Consider the following 20,858-nt stretch of genomic DNA (forward strand, 5'->3'; position numbering starts at 1 on the left):
CTCTCTCTCTCTCTCTCTCTCTCTCGCACTTCAAAGCCTCAACGCGTTGGTTGTCCTCCTGTGTGATGCTATTGTTCCTCTGACTGCAGTAGCTATAGTTTCTTTCTTTAACCAGTCAAAGACTCTGTGTGATCTGCCAGATGATTGACACAATCCTAGAGAGCAGCAGGATCCGGTTCCTCAGTCTGCCTGGCAGCCCATTGGTTGCTAGTCAGAGCTGCTGAAGAGGGTACAGCACAGGAGTCACGTTATATATGTCTGGTCAGGCCCATCCAACCTCAAAGCATAAGGTCTCTGGGAAGAGGGGCTGGATGTCGCTCGCTGAGTGCTCAACTCTGTTTTCTTGCATCGAGGTCGGAGTTGCGTTTTGATAACTGGTTGTGGGATTTTCTGGGAACAGCATTGAGCCACCATCATTCAATTCTAGTCACAAAAAAAAATGTAATTCAATTTTATTGGTCGGGTACACATGTTTTGCAGATGCTACAGCGGGTGTAGCGAAATGCTTATGTTCCTAGCTTCAACAGTGCAGTAGTAACTAACAATACAAAACAACACATGTAAATCCTAAAAATTTAAAGAAAGGAATTCATAAATAAATAAATATTAGAACGAGCAATGTCGGAGTCTGGAATCAAATATACAGTTAAAGTCAGAAGTTTACATACACTTAGGTTGGAGTCATTAAAACTCGTTTTTCAACCACTCCACAAATTTCTTGTTAACAAACTATAGTTTTGGCAAGTCGGTTAGGACATCTACTTTGTGCATGACACAAGTCATTTTTCCAACAATTGTTTACAGACAGATTATTTCACTTATAATTCACTGTATCACAATTCCAGTGGGTCAGAAGTTTACATACACTAAGTTGACGGTGTCTTTAAATAGCCTGGAAAATTCCAGAAATTGATGTCTTGGCTTTAGACGCTTCTGAAATGCTAATTTACATCATTTGAATCCATTGGTGGTGTACCTGTGGATGTATTTCAAGGCCGACCTTCAAACTCAGTGCCTCTTTGCTTGACATCATGGGAAAATCAGAAGAAATCAGCAAAGACATCAGAAAAAAAATGGTAGACCTGATTGCAGTTTGGTTCATCATTGAGAGCAATTTCCAAACGCCTGAAGGTACCACGTTCATCTGTACAAACAATAGTACGCAAGTATAAACACCATGGGACCACGCAGCTGTCATACTGCTGCTATATCCACAGTAAAACAAGTCCTATATCGACATAACCTGAAAGGCCGCTCAGCAAGGAAGAAGCCACTGCTCCTAAACCGCCATAAAAAAGCCAGACTACAGTTTGCAACTGCACATTGGGACAAAGATCATACTTTTTGAGAAATGTCCTCTGGTCTGAGGAAACAAAAATGGCCATAATGACCATCATTATGTTGTGGAGGAAAAAGAGGGAGGCTTGCAAGTTGAAGATCACCATCCCAACCGTGAAGCACGAAGGTGGCAGCATCATGTTGTGGGGGTGCTTTGCTGCAGGAGGGACTGGTGCACTTCACAAAATAGATGGCTACATGAGGGAGGAAAATTAGGAAGTTAAACTTTGGTCGCAAATGGGTCTTCCATGTGGACAATGACCCCAAGCATACTTCCACAGTTGTGGCAAAATGGCCTAAGGACAACAAATTTAAATTACTATTTAAAGGCAATGCTACCAAATACTAATTGAGTGTATGTAAACTTCTGACCCACTGGGAATGTGATGAAAGAAATAAAGGCTGAAATAAATCATTCTCTCTACTATTATTCTGACATTTCACATTCTTAAAATAAAGTGGTGATCTTAACAGACCTAAGACAGGAATTTTTTTCTTGTGATTAAATGTCAGGAATTGTGAAAAACTGCGTTTAAATGTATTTGGCTAAGGTGTATGTAAACCTCCAACTTCAACTGTATATGTACAGTGTGATGGTGTCTATAGACATTATGGGCAGTATATGAATAGAAAAGGTGTGTACAGCAGTAGTTATGTGAGCCTTGATTAGAATATAGTATATACATATGAATAGGGTAAAACAGTATGTAAACATTATATTCTGAAAACGCTTAGCTGTACTTGTGTTTGTCCTAGACAATTGCGGTCCTTCACGGGTTGCTGAAAGTCATACTTTTAATAAAAACGTTTACCGAATACAACCACCTACTTTTTCCTCATTGCTCGAATGTAAGTCGTGGTTCAATTGGGTCCGTGCTAACCGGGATCCTTGGGACGTAGTTTCTCTAATGTCCGGTAAATGTCAATGTTCCAGCACCACCTTTTCTAAACGGAAACCCAGGTGTGTGTGTGTGTAAACTGGGAGAGAGAACAGTGTTGGGGAACTACAGGGCCAGGGGGCTGCTGCCGGACTGTCTGAAATATGCAGTGCCTTGTGAAATTTCCCAGAATCCCCTTCCTGCACTGATCTGTTCAGGCCAGGCTGACGTTCAGTAGTTCCTCCCTTGGGGCCTCTTTGGTGTGTGTCTGTGGCGTCTGGTCAGGTTGCCTGGCTGAAAACACTCCATCCATCCCTCACTTGAAAGGCTGTCAGAAATGTGACGACTGAGGGCGCTCGACTGCTGCCACCTGAGAGGTCAAAGGTGAGATCGGCCTGGAGAAGGAGAAGGAAGGTGTGCCTCAGGAGTGTTTTTACTAATAAGGGTTACAGCTTTTCTCAGACAACTGAGAAAAGCATGTTAGGAAAATGTATGTATGCCTGTTCAACCTCTCTTTTGTGTCGTCTGAGATTCCCAAAGATTGGAAAGCAGCTGCGGTCATCCCCCTCTTCAAAGGGGGGGACACTCTTGACCCAAACTGCTACAGACCTATATCTATCCTACCATGCCTTTCTAAGGTCTTCGAAAGCCAAGTCAACAAACAGATTACCGACCATTTCGAATCTCACCATACCTTCTCTGCTATGCAATCTGGTTTCAGAGCTGGTCATGGGTGCACCTCAGCCACGCTCAAGGTCCTAAACGATATCTTAACCGCCATCGATAAGAAACATTACTGTGCAGCCGTATTCATTGATCTGGCCAAGGCTTTCGATTCTGTCAACCACCACATCCTCATCGGCAGACTCGACAGCCTTGGTTTCTCAAATGATTGCCTCGCCTGGTTCACCAACTACTTCTCTGATAGAGTTCAGTGTGTCAAATCGGAGGGTCTGCTGTCCGGACCTCTGGCAGTCTCTATGGGGGTGCCACAGGGTCAAATCAAATCAAATCCAATTTTATTTGTCACATACACATGGTTAGCAGATGTTAATGCGAGTGTAGCGAAATGCTTGTGCTTCTAGTTCCGACAATGCAGTGATAACCAACAAGTAATCTAACTAACAATTCCAAAACTACTGTCTTATACACAGTGTAAGGGGATAAAGAATATGTACATAAGGATATATGAATGAGTGATGGTACAGAGCAGCATACAGTAGATGGTATCGAGTACATTATATACATATGAGATGAGTATGTAGACAAAGTAAACAAAGTGGCATAGTTAAAGTGGCTAGTGATACATGTATTACATAAGGATGCAGTCGATGATGTAGAGTACAGTATATACGTATGCATATGAGATGAATAATGTAGGGTAAGTAACATTATATAAGGTAGCATTGTTTAAAGTGGCTAGTGATATATTTACATAATTTCCCATCAATTCCCATTATTAGAGTGGCTGGAGTTGGGTCAGTGTCAATGACAGTGTGTTGGCAGCAGCCACTCAATGTTAGTGGTGGCTGTTTAACAATCTGATGGCCTTGAGATAGAAGTGGCCCGTCAGGAAGTCCAGTACCCAGTTGCACAGGGCGGGGTCGAGACCCAGGGTCTCGAGCTTGATGATGAGCTTGGAGGGTACTATGGTGTTGAATGCCGAGCTGTAGTCGATGAACAGCAGGGTTCAATTCTTGGACCGACTCTCTTCTCTGTATACATCAATGAGGTCGCTCTTGCTGCTGGTGAGTCCCTGATCCACCTCTACGCAGACGACACCATTCTGTATACTTCCGGCCCTTCTTTGGACACTGTGTTAACAACCCTCCAGGCAAGCTTCAATGCCAAACAACTCTCCTTCCGTGGCCTCCAATTGCTCTTAAATACAAGTAAAACTAAATGCATGCTCTTCAACCGATCGCTACCTGCACCTACCCGCCTGTCCAACATCACTACTCTGGACGGCTCTGACTTAGAATACGTGGACAACTACAAATACTTAGGTGTCTGGTTAGACTGTAAACTCTCCTTCCAGAGCCATATCAAACATCTCCAATCCAAAGTTAAATCTAGAATTGGCTTCCTATTTCGCAACAAAGCATCCTTCACTCATGCTGCCAAACATACACTTGTAAAATTGACCATCCTACCAATCCTCGACTTTGGCGATGTCATTTACAAAATAGCCTCCAATACCCTACTCAACAAATTGGATGCAGTCTATCACAGTGCAATCCGTTTTGTCACCAAAGCCCCATATACTACCCACCATTGCGACCTGTACGCTCTCGTTGGCTGGCCCTCGCTTCATACTCGTCGCCAAACCCACTGGCTCCATGTCATCTACAAGACCCTGCTAGGTAAAGTCCCCCTTTATCTCAGCTCGCTGGTCACCATAGCATCTCCCACCTGTAGCACACGTTCCAGCAGGTATATCTCTCTAGTCACCCCCAAAACCAATTCTTTCTTTGGCCGCCTCTCCTTCCAGTTCTCTGCTGCCAATGACTGGAACGAACTACAAAAATCTCTGAAATTGGAAACACTTATCTCCCTCACTAGCTTTAAGCACCAACTGTCAGAGCATCTTACAGATTACTGCACCTGTACATGGCCCACCTATAATTTAGCCCAAACAACTACCTCTTTCCCAACTGTATTTAATTTATTTATTTATTTTGCTCCTTTGCACCCCATTATTTTTATTTCTACTTTGCACGTTCTTCCATTGCAAAACTACCATTCCAGTGTTTTACTTGCTATATTGTATTTACTTTGCCACCATGGCCTTTTTTGCCTTTACCTCCCTTCTCACCTAATTTGCTCACATTGTATATAGACTTGTTTATACTGTATTATTGACTGTATGTTTGTTTTACTCCATGTGTAACTCTGTGTCGTTGTATCTGTCGAACTGCTTTGCTTTATCTTGGCCAGGTCGCAATTGTAAATGAGAACTTGTTCTCAACTTGCCTACCTGGTTAAATAAAGGTGAAATAAGTAAATAAATAAAATGTAGCAGGTTAGGAGAATCAGGTTAAGGTGGGGCAAAGGGTTATGGTTAGGGTGAGCTAAAATGCTAAATATTTTTTTTTTAAATTAAAGGTGCATTCTTTCTAGCCATAACCCATCAGTAGGGTGAAACAGAAAGCCTTTTCCGTCCTAATAAATAACTAGGCAGGCCTGGTGAGATTGATTCCACCTGGCAGACCCTGGGCCAACCTTTCCTCTCTGGAATAATGGCTCTCCTCACAACCCAACCCCTCTCTCTCTCTCTCTCTCTCTCTCTCTCTCTTTGTCTCTCTCTGTCAATCTCTCTATACACTAAAACCAGTGGACCACTGAAGCCAATCCTTCATATAACATACATTTCTAAAAGGTAATCAAATGGTCCACTCCTCATCAACATTCATACAGTATAATGTTCATTATACTGTAAGACCAACACCAGTCCCCTCCAACACCAATCCCCGTCAGGTATATAAAGTCACTGTTCTTTACCTCAGTAATTAAACCGGACTACATTCTCCCCTCATGGTTCCTCATAGAGTACCACAATATGAGTCATAATACCCATAATACCTAGCAGTCAAAACAGGGAAATGGTTCCAATTGTTTTTCCACCATAAGTGTTTCCAATAGGGGATTTTTAGAAACACCTAAAATAAATCAAATCAAATCAAATTGTATTTGTCACATACACATGGTTAGCAGATGTTAATGCGAGTGTAGCGAAAAAATTGTGCTTCTAGTTCCAACAATGCAGTAATAACCAACAAGTAATCTAGCTAACAATTCCACAACTACTACCTTATAGACACAAGTGTAAAGGGATAGAGAATATGTACATAAAGATGTATGAATGAGTGATGGTACAGAGCGGCATAGGCAAGATACAGTAGATGGTATTGAGTGCAGTATATACATATGAGATGAGTATGTAAACAAAGTGGCATAGTTAAAGTGGCTAGTGATACATGTATTACATAAAGATGCAGTCGATGATATAGAGTACAGTATATACGTATACATATGAGATGAATAATGTAGGGTATGTAAACATTATATTAAGTGGCATTGTTTAAAGTGGATAGTGATATATTTTACATAATTTCCCATCAATTCCCATTATTAAAGTGGCTGGAGTTGAGTCAGTGTGTTGGCAGCAGCCACTCAATGGGCTGTGTTTCGTGTAAGCTTGCCCCGGCATGACGTTTTCATAACCGTGTAAATCTCTTTCGGACAAGGGGACCTTTATCAATATATTTGCCTGTATTTACCCCCAACAAATGAAATGCGAATCAGCTGCTCATGTGGATATCATATAGAACTACAAATATCATGATGATCTGGTCAAGACTGCCGAATCGAGGCGAAGGTAAGAATCTGTGGATTAAGAGATGACATGCAGGAGCTTGCAGGGATTTGTAGTCTTGCACGATGTCTACTTTGATGCTAATTTGCATTTTCAAATCTGAGAGTAAATAGAGCTGAATATATTGATAAAAGTCACCTTGTCCGAGAGAGATTTACACAGTTATCAAAACGTCACACCAGGGTAAGCCTACATGAAACACAGCCCTTATTTTAAGTGTTTCTAAAAATCCCCTAAGGGAAAAACAATTGGAACCATTTCCTTGTTTGACCACTAGGTTTTATGGGTTTTATGACACCTCCACTGTGGGGCTTTATTGTGAGGGGTACAGTATAGGCATTTACATTTAAGTCATTTTCATCTAGTCGGCTCGGAGATTACAAACCAGCAACCCTAAATGTACACTACGATCGTGTCCTTATGCTCATGTTGTGTCCTTGAATTCCTTCAGTCTTTCCACGTCACCGACTTTGTTCATTGAATGGGAAAAGCCTAAAGAACAGGTTTCTCATTCAGAGACCACACACCTACAGCATGAACAAACTGGCCCCTGTTTCTCCCACATTTAAACGGGCTCGAGGTGCCCTGGAAAGGTAGTGAAGACGGATGTGGCCCATCTGTCTGTGTGGACACCTCCAGCCCGTTTAAACAGCTGCAGACATGTCTAAGTCAACTGGAGTCAGACACACAATGATACGGAGAGAAGAGATAGATTGAAGTTCGTGTTCGAGGCCTTTCTGTAGAATAGCAGACCTAATCAGCGGGCAGGACGTGAGAAATGGATACAATATAAGGCGATCATTTGCAAATAATGATTGATCTTACACTCCCACCTTGAAGCTTTTCAAAAACGCACTTCTCACACTAGCTGTCGGCGTCTATCACAAAGAAATGCAATATGCTGGAGGGTTTCATTTCCATATTATGCTCCTCTGTGTTAAATCTTTTATTTTCTCATCCCCTCAGGATTAAGAGGAGAAGAGCGGATGATTATGTATTCAGCTCTAATAATACCCCCCCTCCCATGCCCTCCACCCCCCACACATATTACCCCATACTACACACACACACCATCAAGTCATCCTTCAGCAACGGCAGATAGAGGGAGGAAGGAGGGATTGGAAGGGAGGCAGAGGGGAAGAAGGGTGGAGAGAGAAACATTGAAAACAGGGGAGTTAGGTGTGCACCACCACCACCCCCACCTCCATCCCATCCTCCAGTAACGACTAATCCACTCCCAGCAGGCTCATTCTGTAGTGACAGTGTATCTGCTTAGGATTGAGACATAAAAGCGGAGGGAACCGGCTAGTAGAAATGCCCTACTACTGGGGTACTGTAAATAAGACTTTGATTCAGATGCTACGCAGACGGATTTCATACGGTATTCTATGATTTGCTTGACTGCCTGCTGTGAGAGTTTTAAACAAAGCCCTTGTCAGGTTTTGCCGGCATTGTCTTCCTCAGAAAATGCCACCGCACGCACAATACAGTCATCTTCGAAATCAATATTCATCTCTGAGAGCTTCCTGTTTGCTTTCTCTGCACTACCCAATAATATCCTAATCCTTCTCGCTGCAAACCAGAGACTCACGTCTTTCCTGTGTCTCCTTTCCTCCCTCCTTCTTTTACCCCTCCTTCTTCCCTCCTCCTCGGGCCTCCTCTTCCTCCCTCCTCTTCTTCCTCAAGCACGCTGACCATCTATGGCATCAGTCAGGAGGACGAAGCCATCTACCAGTGCATCGCTGAGAACAGCGCCGGCTCCACCCAGGCCAGTGCCCGTCTCACCGTGCTGTGGGCAGACGGCCTGCCAGGGATGCCCAGTGTGGTGCGGGCCGAGGCCCTCTCACCCAACGCCATCCAGGTGTCCTGGAAGGAGTCCGCCCAGGACACTCAGGAGATCATCGGCTACGTGCTCCACATCCGCAGGACCACAGGTTCGTGGGTAACACCGTCTCTAACACACCACTGGAACACACAATACCGCTCTGCCTCAGGTGAACTGGTTCACTATAGGGAGACTGGATACCGAGTCATTGTAGTACATTCTCTACCATCTAGCTGTCACCTGAAAGAAAGGTGTTTTGCTTCCATGCATTAGCTCTCTATGAGACGTATGTTGTTTTACTGAGGTTATTGGGATGTCTGCCCTTAGCGTGTGGTAGAGAGATACTGAACCGTAGGGAGTGTGGTGTGTACAGTAGGTAGAGTGGTCTGTGTGTTATGGAGCGGTGGGTGGGTGTAGACTGTATGGGGCACCAGGTGGCTGTGCTGGGGAGGGGAGGCTGGCTCCCCCTTGGGCTGACTACAGCTTCTCTTCCAGTGTCACCCCTCCTCTAGCTCCTCTTCCCCTGGGTCCTCACTGAGCTGAGAGCAGGAATAGGAGGGGAGAGGGAAGGGAAGCTACAAAGAGGAGATAGCAGGAGAGAGGATGAAAGAGCAGGAGAGAACTGAAGAGAGGATGGGAAGGGAGAGGAAAAAGAAAAGAGGAAGAGGTAGAGAATGAGAATGACAAAACAGGAGACAGCAGGAAGGAGGAGAGAGCAGTAGACAGACAGCAGGAGAGCGGAGAGAGCAGTAGACAGACAGCAGGAGAGAGGAGAGAGCAGTAGACAGACAGCAGGAGAGAGCAGTAGACAGACAGCAGGAGAGAGGACAGAGCAGTAGACAGACAGCAGGAGAGAGCAGTAGACAGACAGCAGGAGAGAGCAGTAGACAGACAGCAGGAGAGAGCAGTAGACAGACAGCAGGAGAGAGCAGTAGACAGACAGCAGGAGAGAGAGGAGAGAGCAGCAGACAGACAGCAGGAGAGAGCAGTAGATAGACAGCAGGAGAGAGGAAAGAGCAGTAGACAGACAGCATGAGAGAGGAAAGAGCAGTAGACAGACAGCAGGATAGAGCAGTAGATAGACAGCATGAGAGAGGAAAGAGCAGTAGACAGACAGCAGGAGAGAGCAATAGACAAACAGCAGGAGAGAGGAATGAGCGGTAGACAGACAGCAGGAGAGAGGAGAGAGCAGTAGACAGACAGCAGGAGAGAGGAGAGAGCAGTAGACAGACAGCGGGAGCGAGGAAAGAGCAGTAGATAGACAGCATGAGAGAGGAAAGAGCAGTAGATAGACAGCATGAGAGAGGAGAGAGCAGTAGACAGACAGCAGGAGAGAGGAGAGAGCAGTAGACAGACAGCGGGAGAGAGGAAAGAGCAGTAGATAGACAGCAGGAGAGAGGAAAGAGCAGTAGACATACAGCAGGAGAGAGCAATAGACAAACAGCAGGAGAGAGGAAAGAGCAGTAGACAGACAGCAGGAGAGAGGAGAGAGCAGTAGATAGACAGCAGGAGAGAGGAGAGAGCAGTAGACAGACAGCAGGAGAGAGGAGAGAGCAGTAGACAGACAGCAGGAGAGAGGAGAGAGCAGTAGATAGACAGCAGGAGAGAGCAGTAGACAGACAGCAGGATAGAGGAGAGAGCAGTAGATAGACAGCATGAGAGAGGAAAGAGCAGTAGACAGACAGCAGGAGAGAGGAGAGAGCAGTAGACAGACAGCAGGAGAGAGCAGTAGACAGACAACAGGAGAGAGCAGTAGACAGACAACAGGAGAGAGCAGTAGACAGACAGCAGGAGAGAGCAGTAGACAGACAACAGGAGAGAGCAGTAGACAGACAGCAGGATAGAGGAGAGAGCAGTAGATAGACAGCATGAGAGAGGAAAGAGCAGTAGACAGACAGCAGGAGAGAGCAGTAGACAGACAGCAGGAGAGAGAGTAGAGCAGTAGACAGACAGCAGGAGAGAGCAGTAGACAGACATCAGGAGAGAGCAGTAGACAGACAGGAGGAAAGAGCAGTAGACAGACAGCAGGAGAGAGCAGTAGACAGACATCAGGAGAGAGCAGTAGACAGACAGCAGGAGAGAGCAGTAGACAGACATCAGGAGAGAGCAGTAGACAGACAGCAGGATAGAGGAGAGAGCAGTAGATAGACAGCATGAGAGAGGAAAGAGCAGTAGACAGACAGCAGGAGAGAGCAGTAGACAGACAGCAGGAGAGAGCAGTAGACAGACAGCAGGAGAGAGCAGTAGACAGACAGCAGGAGAGAGCAGTAGACAGACATCAGGAGAGAGCAGTAGACAGACAGCATGAGAGAGCAGGAGACAGACAGCAGGAGAGAGCAGGAGACAGACAGCAGGAGAGGGCAGTAGACGGGCAGCAGGAGAGCGGAGAGAGCAGTAGACAGACAGCAGGAGAGGGCAGTAGACAGACAGCAGGAGAGAGGAGAGAGCAGTAGACAGACAGCAGGAGAGGGCAGTAGACAGACAGCAGGAGAGAGGAGAGAGCAGTAGAGAGACAGCAGGAGAGAGCAGTAGACAGACAGCAGGAGAGAGCAGTAGACAGACAGCAGGAGAGAGGAGAGAGCAGCAGACAGACAGCAGGAGAGCGCAGTGAGGACGTACTGTAACAGGACACCTGTTTCTCCAGCCACGCCATGTTGGATGGACGCTCAGCCATCCTCATCCTTCATGTAGAGGAGCCATAAAAGTGTATTTTAATTGATAATTGAATGAGACTAAATTTGATGTTGCCATGTTAATGTTTATTTGCTGGGGGTGTGAGGTCTGGTGGGGTGGCAATATCCAGTGTGTGTGTGTGTGTGTGTGTGTGTGTGTGTGTGTGTGTGTGTGTGTGTGTGTGTGTGTGTGTGTGTGTGTGTGTGTGTGTGTGTGTGTGTGTGTGTGTGTGTGTGTGTGTGTGTGTGTGTGTGTGTGTGTGTGTGTGTGCTGACATGTGTGTATCTGTATGGGTGTGTGTGCAGCAGCGAAGGAGTACGTCACCCAGGCACAGCTGCTGCTCTCTCTTCTGTAGTGCTATCAGATGTATAATTAAAGGCCCCAGGGGCTAGCCTATAGGAACTGCTTTAATTACCTACCAAAGACAGGCTGCCCCAATGGGCTGAGAGCTAGAGGTAGATAGATAATGGTTATGGGTGAGGAACTTTGACTTAAGGGCCATAACGAACTGTAACCCCCTCTCTCTTCAAATTTAACAAGCACTCACCTAGAGCCACCCCCTCGATTCACTAAGCTCTGTTGTTCACAGTCACAGCCCCGATGACCAAATTATGCAACCCTGACAGTACACTCTAAAAAAAAACTAATTATTATTAAGTAACTAGTACCGCAGCCTTTTTTTGTGTTTCCAAAAGTTTCCGGTCCAGGTATTACCCCCCAAAAGTTTCCGGTCCAGGTATTACCCCCCAAAATATATCATGAGTTGGTCCAAACTTACTGCAGCTCCACCTTGAGAAAATGAAGGCAAAGATTCAAGCAACTTAAAATGATGTGTGTTGCTCAAATTGTCTCATATGTTCAATCAACTAAAAAGTCTTATTTGGGCATCTTACCTTAAAAAAACATGTGGAACTAGTTTCAACACACAGTGCTTTCAACATAGAATATCTTCAACTTACATATTTGACAGTGTGCATTTTTACAGTCATTCATTCCCAACATGTCCTCACCTGGGATTTGAACTCACAAACTCTTGGTTCATGGCAGTACAATTCTCCTGCTACACCACCATGTCCTTGTCAATAGTGGAGTTCATCTCTATTGCTACACTTTGCACTTCAAAGTAAATCTCAGCTCTGTTAAAAGTACACTCAAGAAAAACCTATGTATAAGCAAGTGTTGTTGTTCATTAGTTTACTGCAATTAGGGGAGGGCTGGTAGGGTTAGGAAAATATATATATTATTTATTTTTTTAAATATTTTTTCCATAAAAATATATGGGGGGATTGTAAATTATGCAGATAATTACGTTGATAGAAACCACAATTTACCTGCAATATTAAAGCTGATCTACCCCTTACAAAAATAGTTACTTAGTAATAATTAGTTGAAACAACTCAATTTTTTACAGTTAGATTGAACAATCTCGCTCTCTCTTTTTCTCTCTCTCTTTCTCCCTCCATGTCCATCCCTCTCTCAGACCCTGTGGAGATGGAGTACCAGGAAGCCGTCAGTAAGGTGACTCTACAGCAGGTCGTGGGTGATCTGGAGCCCTCCACCGGCTATACCTTCTATGTGAAGGCCTACACGTCCCGCGGAGCCAGCAAGCCCTCCGAGAGCGCCACCGAGAGCACACTCGGCGAAGGTGTGCCTTGCAAACGCACACACTTGCACACATACACACACAATTGCACAAACACAAATAGAGCACCACCCCCCCCCCCCACACACACACACACACACACACAGAAGCATATGCAAACAGCACACACAAAGACTTGCGCACATACACACAAACGCTCACTTAATTGGTGGTAATTACATGGACCAAAACATATTTGTATGAGTTGTTTATTGTAAAGGTTCTGTAAAACACCTACAGGAGTCTGTAGTACAGTAGCCACATACCTGACTGAGATATACTGAGAAAGTACTAAAGACCTGTTTTATAGACTAAAACATGGTTGACTTAACAAGCCTAATGGCTTGTGTGTAATTTAATATATCGTGTAGTTTGTTTTTGTTATGTGGATGTTTAGTGTATTCTAACACCACCGTGTGTTTCAGTGCCAGCACGCCCGTCACTGTTCATTAGATTGGTGAACAGCAGTGTGGTGCAGGCGGTGTGGGAGCCATCCTCTAAGATGGGCCAACATGAGGGCTTCAGGCTGTACTACAGGAGGGTCCACACCCCCCTCTTCACCGGACCACTCACCTTCACCCGCAACGTCACCCAGTACAACATCACCCAGCTGGGTGAGACAGGGGGACATGGGCTGGGGGTCGGATGATCCATGAAGGGATTGTTACACGGTCAATGTGTTTAAAGCCATGCCTTGAATGATTGTACATTAGAAGCCAACTCTATTCATGTCTCTCTCTCTCTCTCTCTCTCTCTCTCTCTCTCTCTCTCTCTCTCTCTCTCTCTCTCTCTCTCTCTCTCTCTCTCTCTCTCTCTGTTCCTCCTCTCCTCAGATCCAACCCTGGTGTATGAGATTAAGGTTCTGGCCTTCAACCAACATGGAGACGGCAACGCCACCATGCGCTTCGTCTCACTGAAGGAGGCTGTGGAGAAATCAGGTGACGTCCCTGCACACGCACACAAACACTCACGCAGACCAGGGCTCACACGTCCTGTAATCTTTTCAGAGCAGCATTGAAGAGGCCTCATGCAGGCTGCTGTGTGTGTTTACAGCTCTCCGTTTGACTGGATCACTCCATGCTGCCACAGCATTGGTAGTCTGGCTGACAGCACTAGATTAGATTGGGGGTGTACTGTATGACAGCTCTGTGCTGTGGGCTTTGTTTCTCCGTGTGTATGTGTGTGTCACTGTGCTGCGTGGCATTGCTGTTGTCCTTACTGGGTTGTGTGTGTGTGTGTGTGTGTGTGTGTGTGTGTGTGTGTGTGTGTGTGTGTGTGTGTGTGTGTGTGTGTGTGTGTGTGTGTGTGTGTGTGTGTGTGTGTGTGTGTGTGTGTGTGTGTGTGTGTGTGTGCGTGGGTGCGTGCGTGCGTGCGTGCGTGCGTGCGTGCGTGTCTCTACAGTGCTGAACACCCCCTGTGACTGTGTGAAGGATGAACAGAGCAAGACCTCTACAGCCGGCATCATCATCGGCATCCATATAGGAGTCACCTGCATTGTTTTCTGCGTGCTCTTCCTCATGTTCAGCTACAGGGGGAGGTGAGTATTGGTGCAACGACAAGGAGACTATGTGTGTCTGTGTGGGCTTGATCCTGGCAGGGGGCCTGACGGTGGGCTTTTGTGTGAATTGTGTTCCTCCAGGTTGATGACGTGTAAGACAGTGCAGGCCACCCCCCAGGCCGGGCGTAACATTTCCCTAGAATCGTCCTCCTCCTCCCAGGGGGCCCTGGCCTTAAACGGGGTGAGCAGGTCAGGCATGGAAGGGAACGGAAGCGTTGCTGGGAAGAGCAGGGGAGACAGTAACGAGCTGGAGAGACTCTTCTCAGGCCCGTCCCACTGTGGAGACCTAGCAGACAGTTCACGCATGGTGAGTAGAGGGCCTGACACCAGGTAGTCAACTGAAATCAAGTCAAAAGAGTTCAATTTATCCAAGTCTAGAATGATGCAATGGGCTAGATCTACGTTAGATTTACGTTAGATTGGCCATTTTCTATATTACCATATTAAAGCTGGAATCGTTCAGTGGTGAAACTGCCACGCCCGTTAACAATATTACGACAACAGCATAGTTACTGCAAACAACTAACACAGTTTTCCCCTCGTTGCACACGCGATAGAACAGCACTATTTGTACTGCAACTTTCACCTTGTCAACAGAACACCAGCAACGGCAGTGGGGCGGACGGTAGCGCTGTTTCCCCTACTACACATTCCGTCTTTAACTACATTACTAGTGTGTGTGTGTTTCCAGTTGGATAGATCCCTGGTGTCCTGTGCGCTGGACGAGACCCAGTTTAACTACATTACTAGTGTGTGTGTGTTTCCAGTTGGATAGATCCCTGGTGTCCTGTGCGCTGGACGAGACCCAGTTTAACTACATTACTAGTGTGTGTGTGTTTCCAGTTGGATAGATCCCTGGTGTCCTGTGCGCTGGACGAGACCCAGTTTAACTACATTACTAGTGTGTGTGTGTTTCCAGTTGGATAGATCCCTGGTGTCCTGTGCGCTGGACGAGACCCAGTTTAACTACATTACTAGTGTGTGTGTGTTTCCAGTTGGATAGATCCCTGGTGTCCGGTGCGCTGGACGAGACCCAGTTTAACTACATTACTAGTGTGTGTGTGTTTCCAGTTGGATAGATCCCTGGTGTCCTGTGCGCTGGACGAGACCCAGTTTAACTACATTACTAGTGTGTGTGTGTTTCCAGTTGGATAGATCCCTGGTGTCCTGTGCGCTGGACGAGACCCAGTTTAACTACATTACTAGTGTGTGTGTGTTTCCAGTTGGATAGATCCCTGGTGTCCTGTGCGCTGGACGAGACCCAGTTTAACTACATTACTAGTGTGTGTGTGTTTCCAGTTGGATAGATCCCTGGTGTCCTGTGCGCTGGACGAGACCCAGTTTAACTACATTACTAGTGTGTGTGTGTTTCCAGTTGGATAGATCCCTGGTGTCCGGTGCGCTGGACGAGACCCAGTTTAACTACATTACTAGTGTGTGTGTGTTTCCAGTTGGATAGATCCCTGGTGTCCTGTGCGCTGGACGAGACCCAGTTTAACTACATTACTAGTGTGTGTGTGTTTCCAGTTGGATAGATCCCTGGTGTCCTGTGCGCTGGACGAGACCCAGTTTAACTACATTACTAGTGTGTGTGTGTTTCCAGTTGGATAGATCCCTGGTGTCCTGTGCGCTGGACGAGACCCAGTTTAACTACATTACTAGTGTGTGTGTGTTTCCAGTTGGATAGATCCCTGGTGTCCTGTGCGCTGGACGAGACCCAGTTTAACTACATTACTAGTGTGTGTGTGTTTCCAGTTGGATAGATCCCTGGTGTCCTGTGCGCTGGACGAGACCCAGTTTAACTACATTACTAGTGTGTGTGTGTTTCCAGTTGGATAGATCCCTGGTGTCCTGTGCGCTGGACGAGACCCAGTTTAACTACATTACTAGTGTGTGTGTGTTTCCAGTTGGATAGATCCCTGGTGTCCTGTGCGCTGGACGAGACCCAGTTTAACTACATTACTAGTGTGTGTGTGTTTCCAGTTGGATAGATCCCTGGTGTCCTGTGGACGAGACCCAGTTTAACTACATTACTAGTGTGTGTGTGTTTCCAGTTGGATAGATCCCTGGTGTCCTGTGCGCTGGACGAGACCCAGTTTAACTACATTACTAGTGTGTGTGTGTGTTTCCAGTTGGATAGATCCCTGGTGTCCTGTGCGCTGGACGAGACCCAGTTTAACTACATTACTAGTGTGTGTGTGTTTCCAGTTGGATAGATCCCTGGTGTCCTGTGCGCTGGACGAGACCCAGTTGTCCACTCTGCCGTTGGATGACTTCAGCCTTGTGGAGGAGGACAGAGAGACGCAGTTCCAGAGGCCTCCAGCAGAGGGCCGGGGGGCCAGTGACAGGGCTGTGGCCGGGGTCACCCAGCAGGACCAGACCTGATGGAAGCATGAAGGTCAAGTCTGTGACACGGTCACAGTGTCACCTCAGACTCGTATCACACTCAGGTCGACCGAAGCATTTCCTTTCATATTCGTTTTTTCTTTGTGCAAATAATTGTGTTATTGGTAAGTTAAATAAGTCGCTTTCTGGAAAAGTTATAGGGTCTTGGACTCGTTCTTGGAGGTGTCCCCGGCCTAGGTTTTTGGTGCGCTTTTGTGATGGACGGCTAGGTTTTAGCTTTGGCAGGTGAATGATGTGTTCTTGGTTTTTTTTTTACTTCCTTCATTTTCTGGTTGCCGGCAGCACACAGAATAGATGTCCAGAATGTCTTTGTTATACACTCGTCATTTTATCTCAGAATCGAATATGTTTTTATTCCTCTACTATCTCACAAAATGGTTTTAAGTTATTGCCCTTATTTCTACTTTTTCTTTCAATGTCAAAGACTGCTGCCTCCTCTCAGCCTAGCAAGGATTCCACAAACGCATCCAACGTAGACGAAGGCCTTCTTCCAGTGATTTCATATATTCTCTGTCTCAGGACTTTTATTTTCGGTGATATGGTTTTTTTATTTTTTTTTTTTCGTTTTTCGGCCTTCATACAGGTTCTCAACTTTCTCTGTGAACCTTAGATTTCAACAAAAAACTACCTCAGCCGGAATGAATGTGACGTGGGAAACCTTTTGGGTCCGTCTTTTCCCCCTGCGTTCAGTTACTTTTACATGTGGAGCGATCGGTTCGTAAAACACCAGAACAGGTGCCACGCTACCTCAGATGTCAAGAACCGCCGCTCTCCTGCTTGTCGAAAGCCGGAAAAAGGGAGAGAGAGAGAGAGAATCAAAACGCTGAAGTCCACGTTCTACCTCAAGATAACAATGTTGTAGTTGTTCTTTCTTTCATAATGAAACATGTACTTCTGTTGTGAGAGCTCCTGGCTTCCCTCCGTCGATGAATTGCTGTCTGTGGATATGTCAGTACCTCATGCAAGTTGACAGGTTGATATTGTTGTATGTATTCTACTTGTAAAAGACATTTTTCAGCGTTTTCCATCGTGTTTGCGTGAGATATTTTCTCTTTGTTTTATTTGAATCTTAGTTGCTTCTGTTGATTGAAAAGACTGTTAGCGATGCACTGCACTGCCACTAATACTTTCAGGACAGTTTTACTGCTATGTGAGAACTGCTGCAGATATTCCATTGGGCAGGTGAGGATTTAGTTACATTTACACTCGATTGAGACATACATCATATGTGTATTTATGAATGATTGCGTGATGGAACTGTATGTGTGCGCGCGTACTTGTCTGCCTGCCTGCGTTTCTGTGTGTGTGTGTGTGTTTTTGTGTGTGTGCAGATACCGAGTGAATGTGATGTATTAAGAAAATGAAGCACAAATGTATCAAAATGTCAGTCTAGGCATTGACAACCACAAATGTTCATGTACCAGATACCAGGTAATTGGCTCTTTAATTGACCATAGAGTCGTTCTAATCTGATTTTTGGCCTGCCTGTCACTCACTCGAAGCTGTGGCACAGTGCACTCCTTTGTTATATTTAATCAGGGCTCAAATCAAATCAATTCCCTTCTGTCGTAAAGGAATAGCCCAGACTTATCGAGCCTGTCCATCCCAGATCTCTCACTCCATCCCTCCTCCACACTGACAAATGAAAGTGCTTCAGGAAAACCTTTATCACACTGCTGCATGTAAATCCAGAGGGAGATGGTTTAACAGGTGGACCACAGGTATTAACTCACAGGTCTGAGTTCAGTGTGCTCATGCTGTCATCTTCCTGAGCAAACACACAGTCAATTTGATGTTATTAGACTTGGATCTGATCCAGGGTCAGACCTGGGAGTGCCACCACCACTGCTCCACCTGTTCCTCCAGAACCATGCTCTCTGGAGCTGGAGCTTCCCTGAGGCAGAGCCAACCTGAGCCAGGCCAGTACTCTTACGGTAGCCTGGGTTAGGGCCGCTGTCCGACGGACACCCTGTCTTCTCCCTGGCTCTCTCTTCTGCAGAGATAGATCCCCTATGTACTCTATGCTCTCTACTGTGTCTCAGTCACGTAATGGCCTAAAGCAGTATTACTCTGGTACCTACCTCAACCCCGACACGACAGGCCTGCTCTCAGGTTGCTCCTTTTCACACTTCTATATGTGCATAAATATACACCACACACACACACACACACAAACATAATGACACACACACTCCTAGGGAAGGGAGGATGTCTTCAGGGCCTTGTGGTAGTGCAGTTGTGCGACTGAAAAACAGTTGTTTTTGTCTTTATGCTTAGCCTTTGTGGATGTGAATGTATCACAATTGTTTTTATTACATTTTTGTTGTATCAGAAGCTTTTACGTTTTTGTTTTTCCACTCAGCCTTGACTGTCTTTGAACATGTGTCTGTTATGGACTAATAAACGAGGACATCAAGCACTCACTGCAAACTGTAGTATAGCTACTCAGTATAAACTGTAGTATAGCTACTCAGTATAAACTGTAGTACAGCTACTCAGTATAAACTGTAGTACAGCTACTCAGTAAACTGTAGTACAGCTACTCAGTATAAACTGTAGTATAGCTACTCAGTATAAACTGTAGTACAGCTACTCAGTATAAACTGTAGTACAGCTACTCAGTATAAACTGTAGTACAGCTACTCAGTATAAACTGTAGTACAGCTACTCAGTATAAACTGTAGTACAGCTACTCACTGCAAACTGTAGTATAGCTACTCAGTATAAACTGTAGTATAGCTACTCAGTATAAACTGTAGTACAGCTACTCAGTATAAACTGTAGTACAGCTACTCACTGCAGACTGTAGTACAGCTACTCAGTATAAACTGTAGTACAGCTACTCAGTATAAACTGTAGTACAGCTACTCAGTATAAACTGTAGTACAGCTACTCACTGCAAACTGTAGTATAGCTACTCAGTATAAACTGTAGTATAGCTACTCAGTATAAACTGTAGTACAGCTACTCAGTATAAACTGTAGTACAGCTACTCAGTATAAACTGTAGTACAGCTACTCAGTATAAACTGTAGTACAGCTACTCAGTAAACTGTAGTACAGCTACTCAGTATAAACTGTAGTGCAGCTACTCAGTAAACTGTAGTACAGCTACTCAGTATAAACTGTGTACAGCTACTCAATATAAACTGTAGTACAGCTACTCAGTATAAACTGTAGTACAGCTACTCAGTATAAACTGTAGTACAGCTACTCACTGCAGACTGTAGTACAGCTACTCAGTATAAACTGTAGTATAGCTACTCAGTATAAACTGTAGTACAGCTACTCAGTAAACTGTAGTACAGCTACTCAGTATAAACTGTGTACAGCTACTCAGTAGAAACTGTAGTACAGCTACTCAATATAAACTGTAGTACAGCTACTCAGTATAAACTGTAGTACAGCTACTCAGTATAAACTGTAGTATAGCTACTCAGTATAAACTGTAGTATAGCTACTCAGTATAAATTGTAGTACAGCTAAACACTGCAGACTGTAGTACAGCTACTCAGTATAAACTGTAGTACAGCTACTCAGTATAAACTGTAGTACAGCTACTCAGTATAAACTGTAGTACAGCTACTCAGTATAAACTGTAGTACAGCTACTCAGTTTAAACTGTAGTACGGCTACTCAGTATAAACTGTAGTACAGCTACTCAGTATAAACTGTAGTACAGCTACTCAGTATAAACTGTAGTACAGCTACTCACTGCAGACTGTAGTACAGCTACTCAGTATAAACTGTAGTACAGCTACTCAGTATAAACTGTAGTACAGCTACTCAGTATAAACTGTAGTACGGCTACTCAGTATAAACTGTAGTACAGCCACTCAGTATAAACTGTAGTACAGCTACTCAGTATAAACTGTAGTACAGCTACTCACTGCAGACTGTCGTACAGCTTCTCAGTATAAACTGTAGTACAGCTACTTAGTATAAACTGTAGTACGGCTACTCAGTATAAACTGTAGTACAGCTCCTCAGTATAAACTGTAGTACAGCTACTCAGTATAAACTGTAGTACGGCTACTACTCTTTTACTCCCAGAACCCTCCTCACAGATGATCTGCAGCAACAGGTGTTTGTAAATACAGATAATGAACAGTCACCAGTTCTCACCCCTGATTTATTGCAAGGGATTTCTGCACTCAAATTGTG

At 45.1% G+C, this 20,858-nt stretch overlaps 1 protein-coding gene across 2 annotated transcripts in view; it reads left to right on the top strand.

Annotated features, from left to right (window-relative positions):
- Positions 1-19,418, top strand: part of igdcc3 (immunoglobulin superfamily, DCC subclass, member 3) — a 128,584-nt gene extending 109,166 nt beyond the window's left edge. Inside the window, exons 8-14 of one of the 2 annotated variants that reach the window (XM_046346160.1) lie at positions 8,278-8,525; positions 12,570-12,734; positions 13,157-13,345; positions 13,565-13,669; positions 14,133-14,268; positions 14,371-14,596; positions 16,498-19,418. In XM_046346160.1, the coding sequence (XP_046202116.1) occupies positions 8,278-8,525; positions 12,570-12,734; positions 13,157-13,345; positions 13,565-13,669; positions 14,133-14,268; positions 14,371-14,596; positions 16,498-16,674 (1,246 nt within the window). In that variant the 3' untranslated portion in view covers positions 16,675-19,418. Of the gene's footprint in view, positions 1-8,277; positions 8,526-12,569; positions 12,735-13,156; positions 13,346-13,564; positions 13,670-14,132; positions 14,269-14,370; positions 14,597-14,980; positions 15,277-16,497 lie in introns of those variants that run through there. The other variant, XM_046346161.1, reaches the window with a different exon arrangement.
- Positions 19,419-20,858: the final 1,440 nt, after the last annotated feature.

Source organism: Oncorhynchus gorbuscha, linkage group LG04, assembly GCF_021184085.1.
Source record: "Oncorhynchus gorbuscha isolate QuinsamMale2020 ecotype Even-year linkage group LG04, OgorEven_v1.0, whole genome shotgun sequence".
Lineage (NCBI taxonomy): Eukaryota > Metazoa > Chordata > Actinopteri > Salmoniformes > Salmonidae > Oncorhynchus > Oncorhynchus gorbuscha.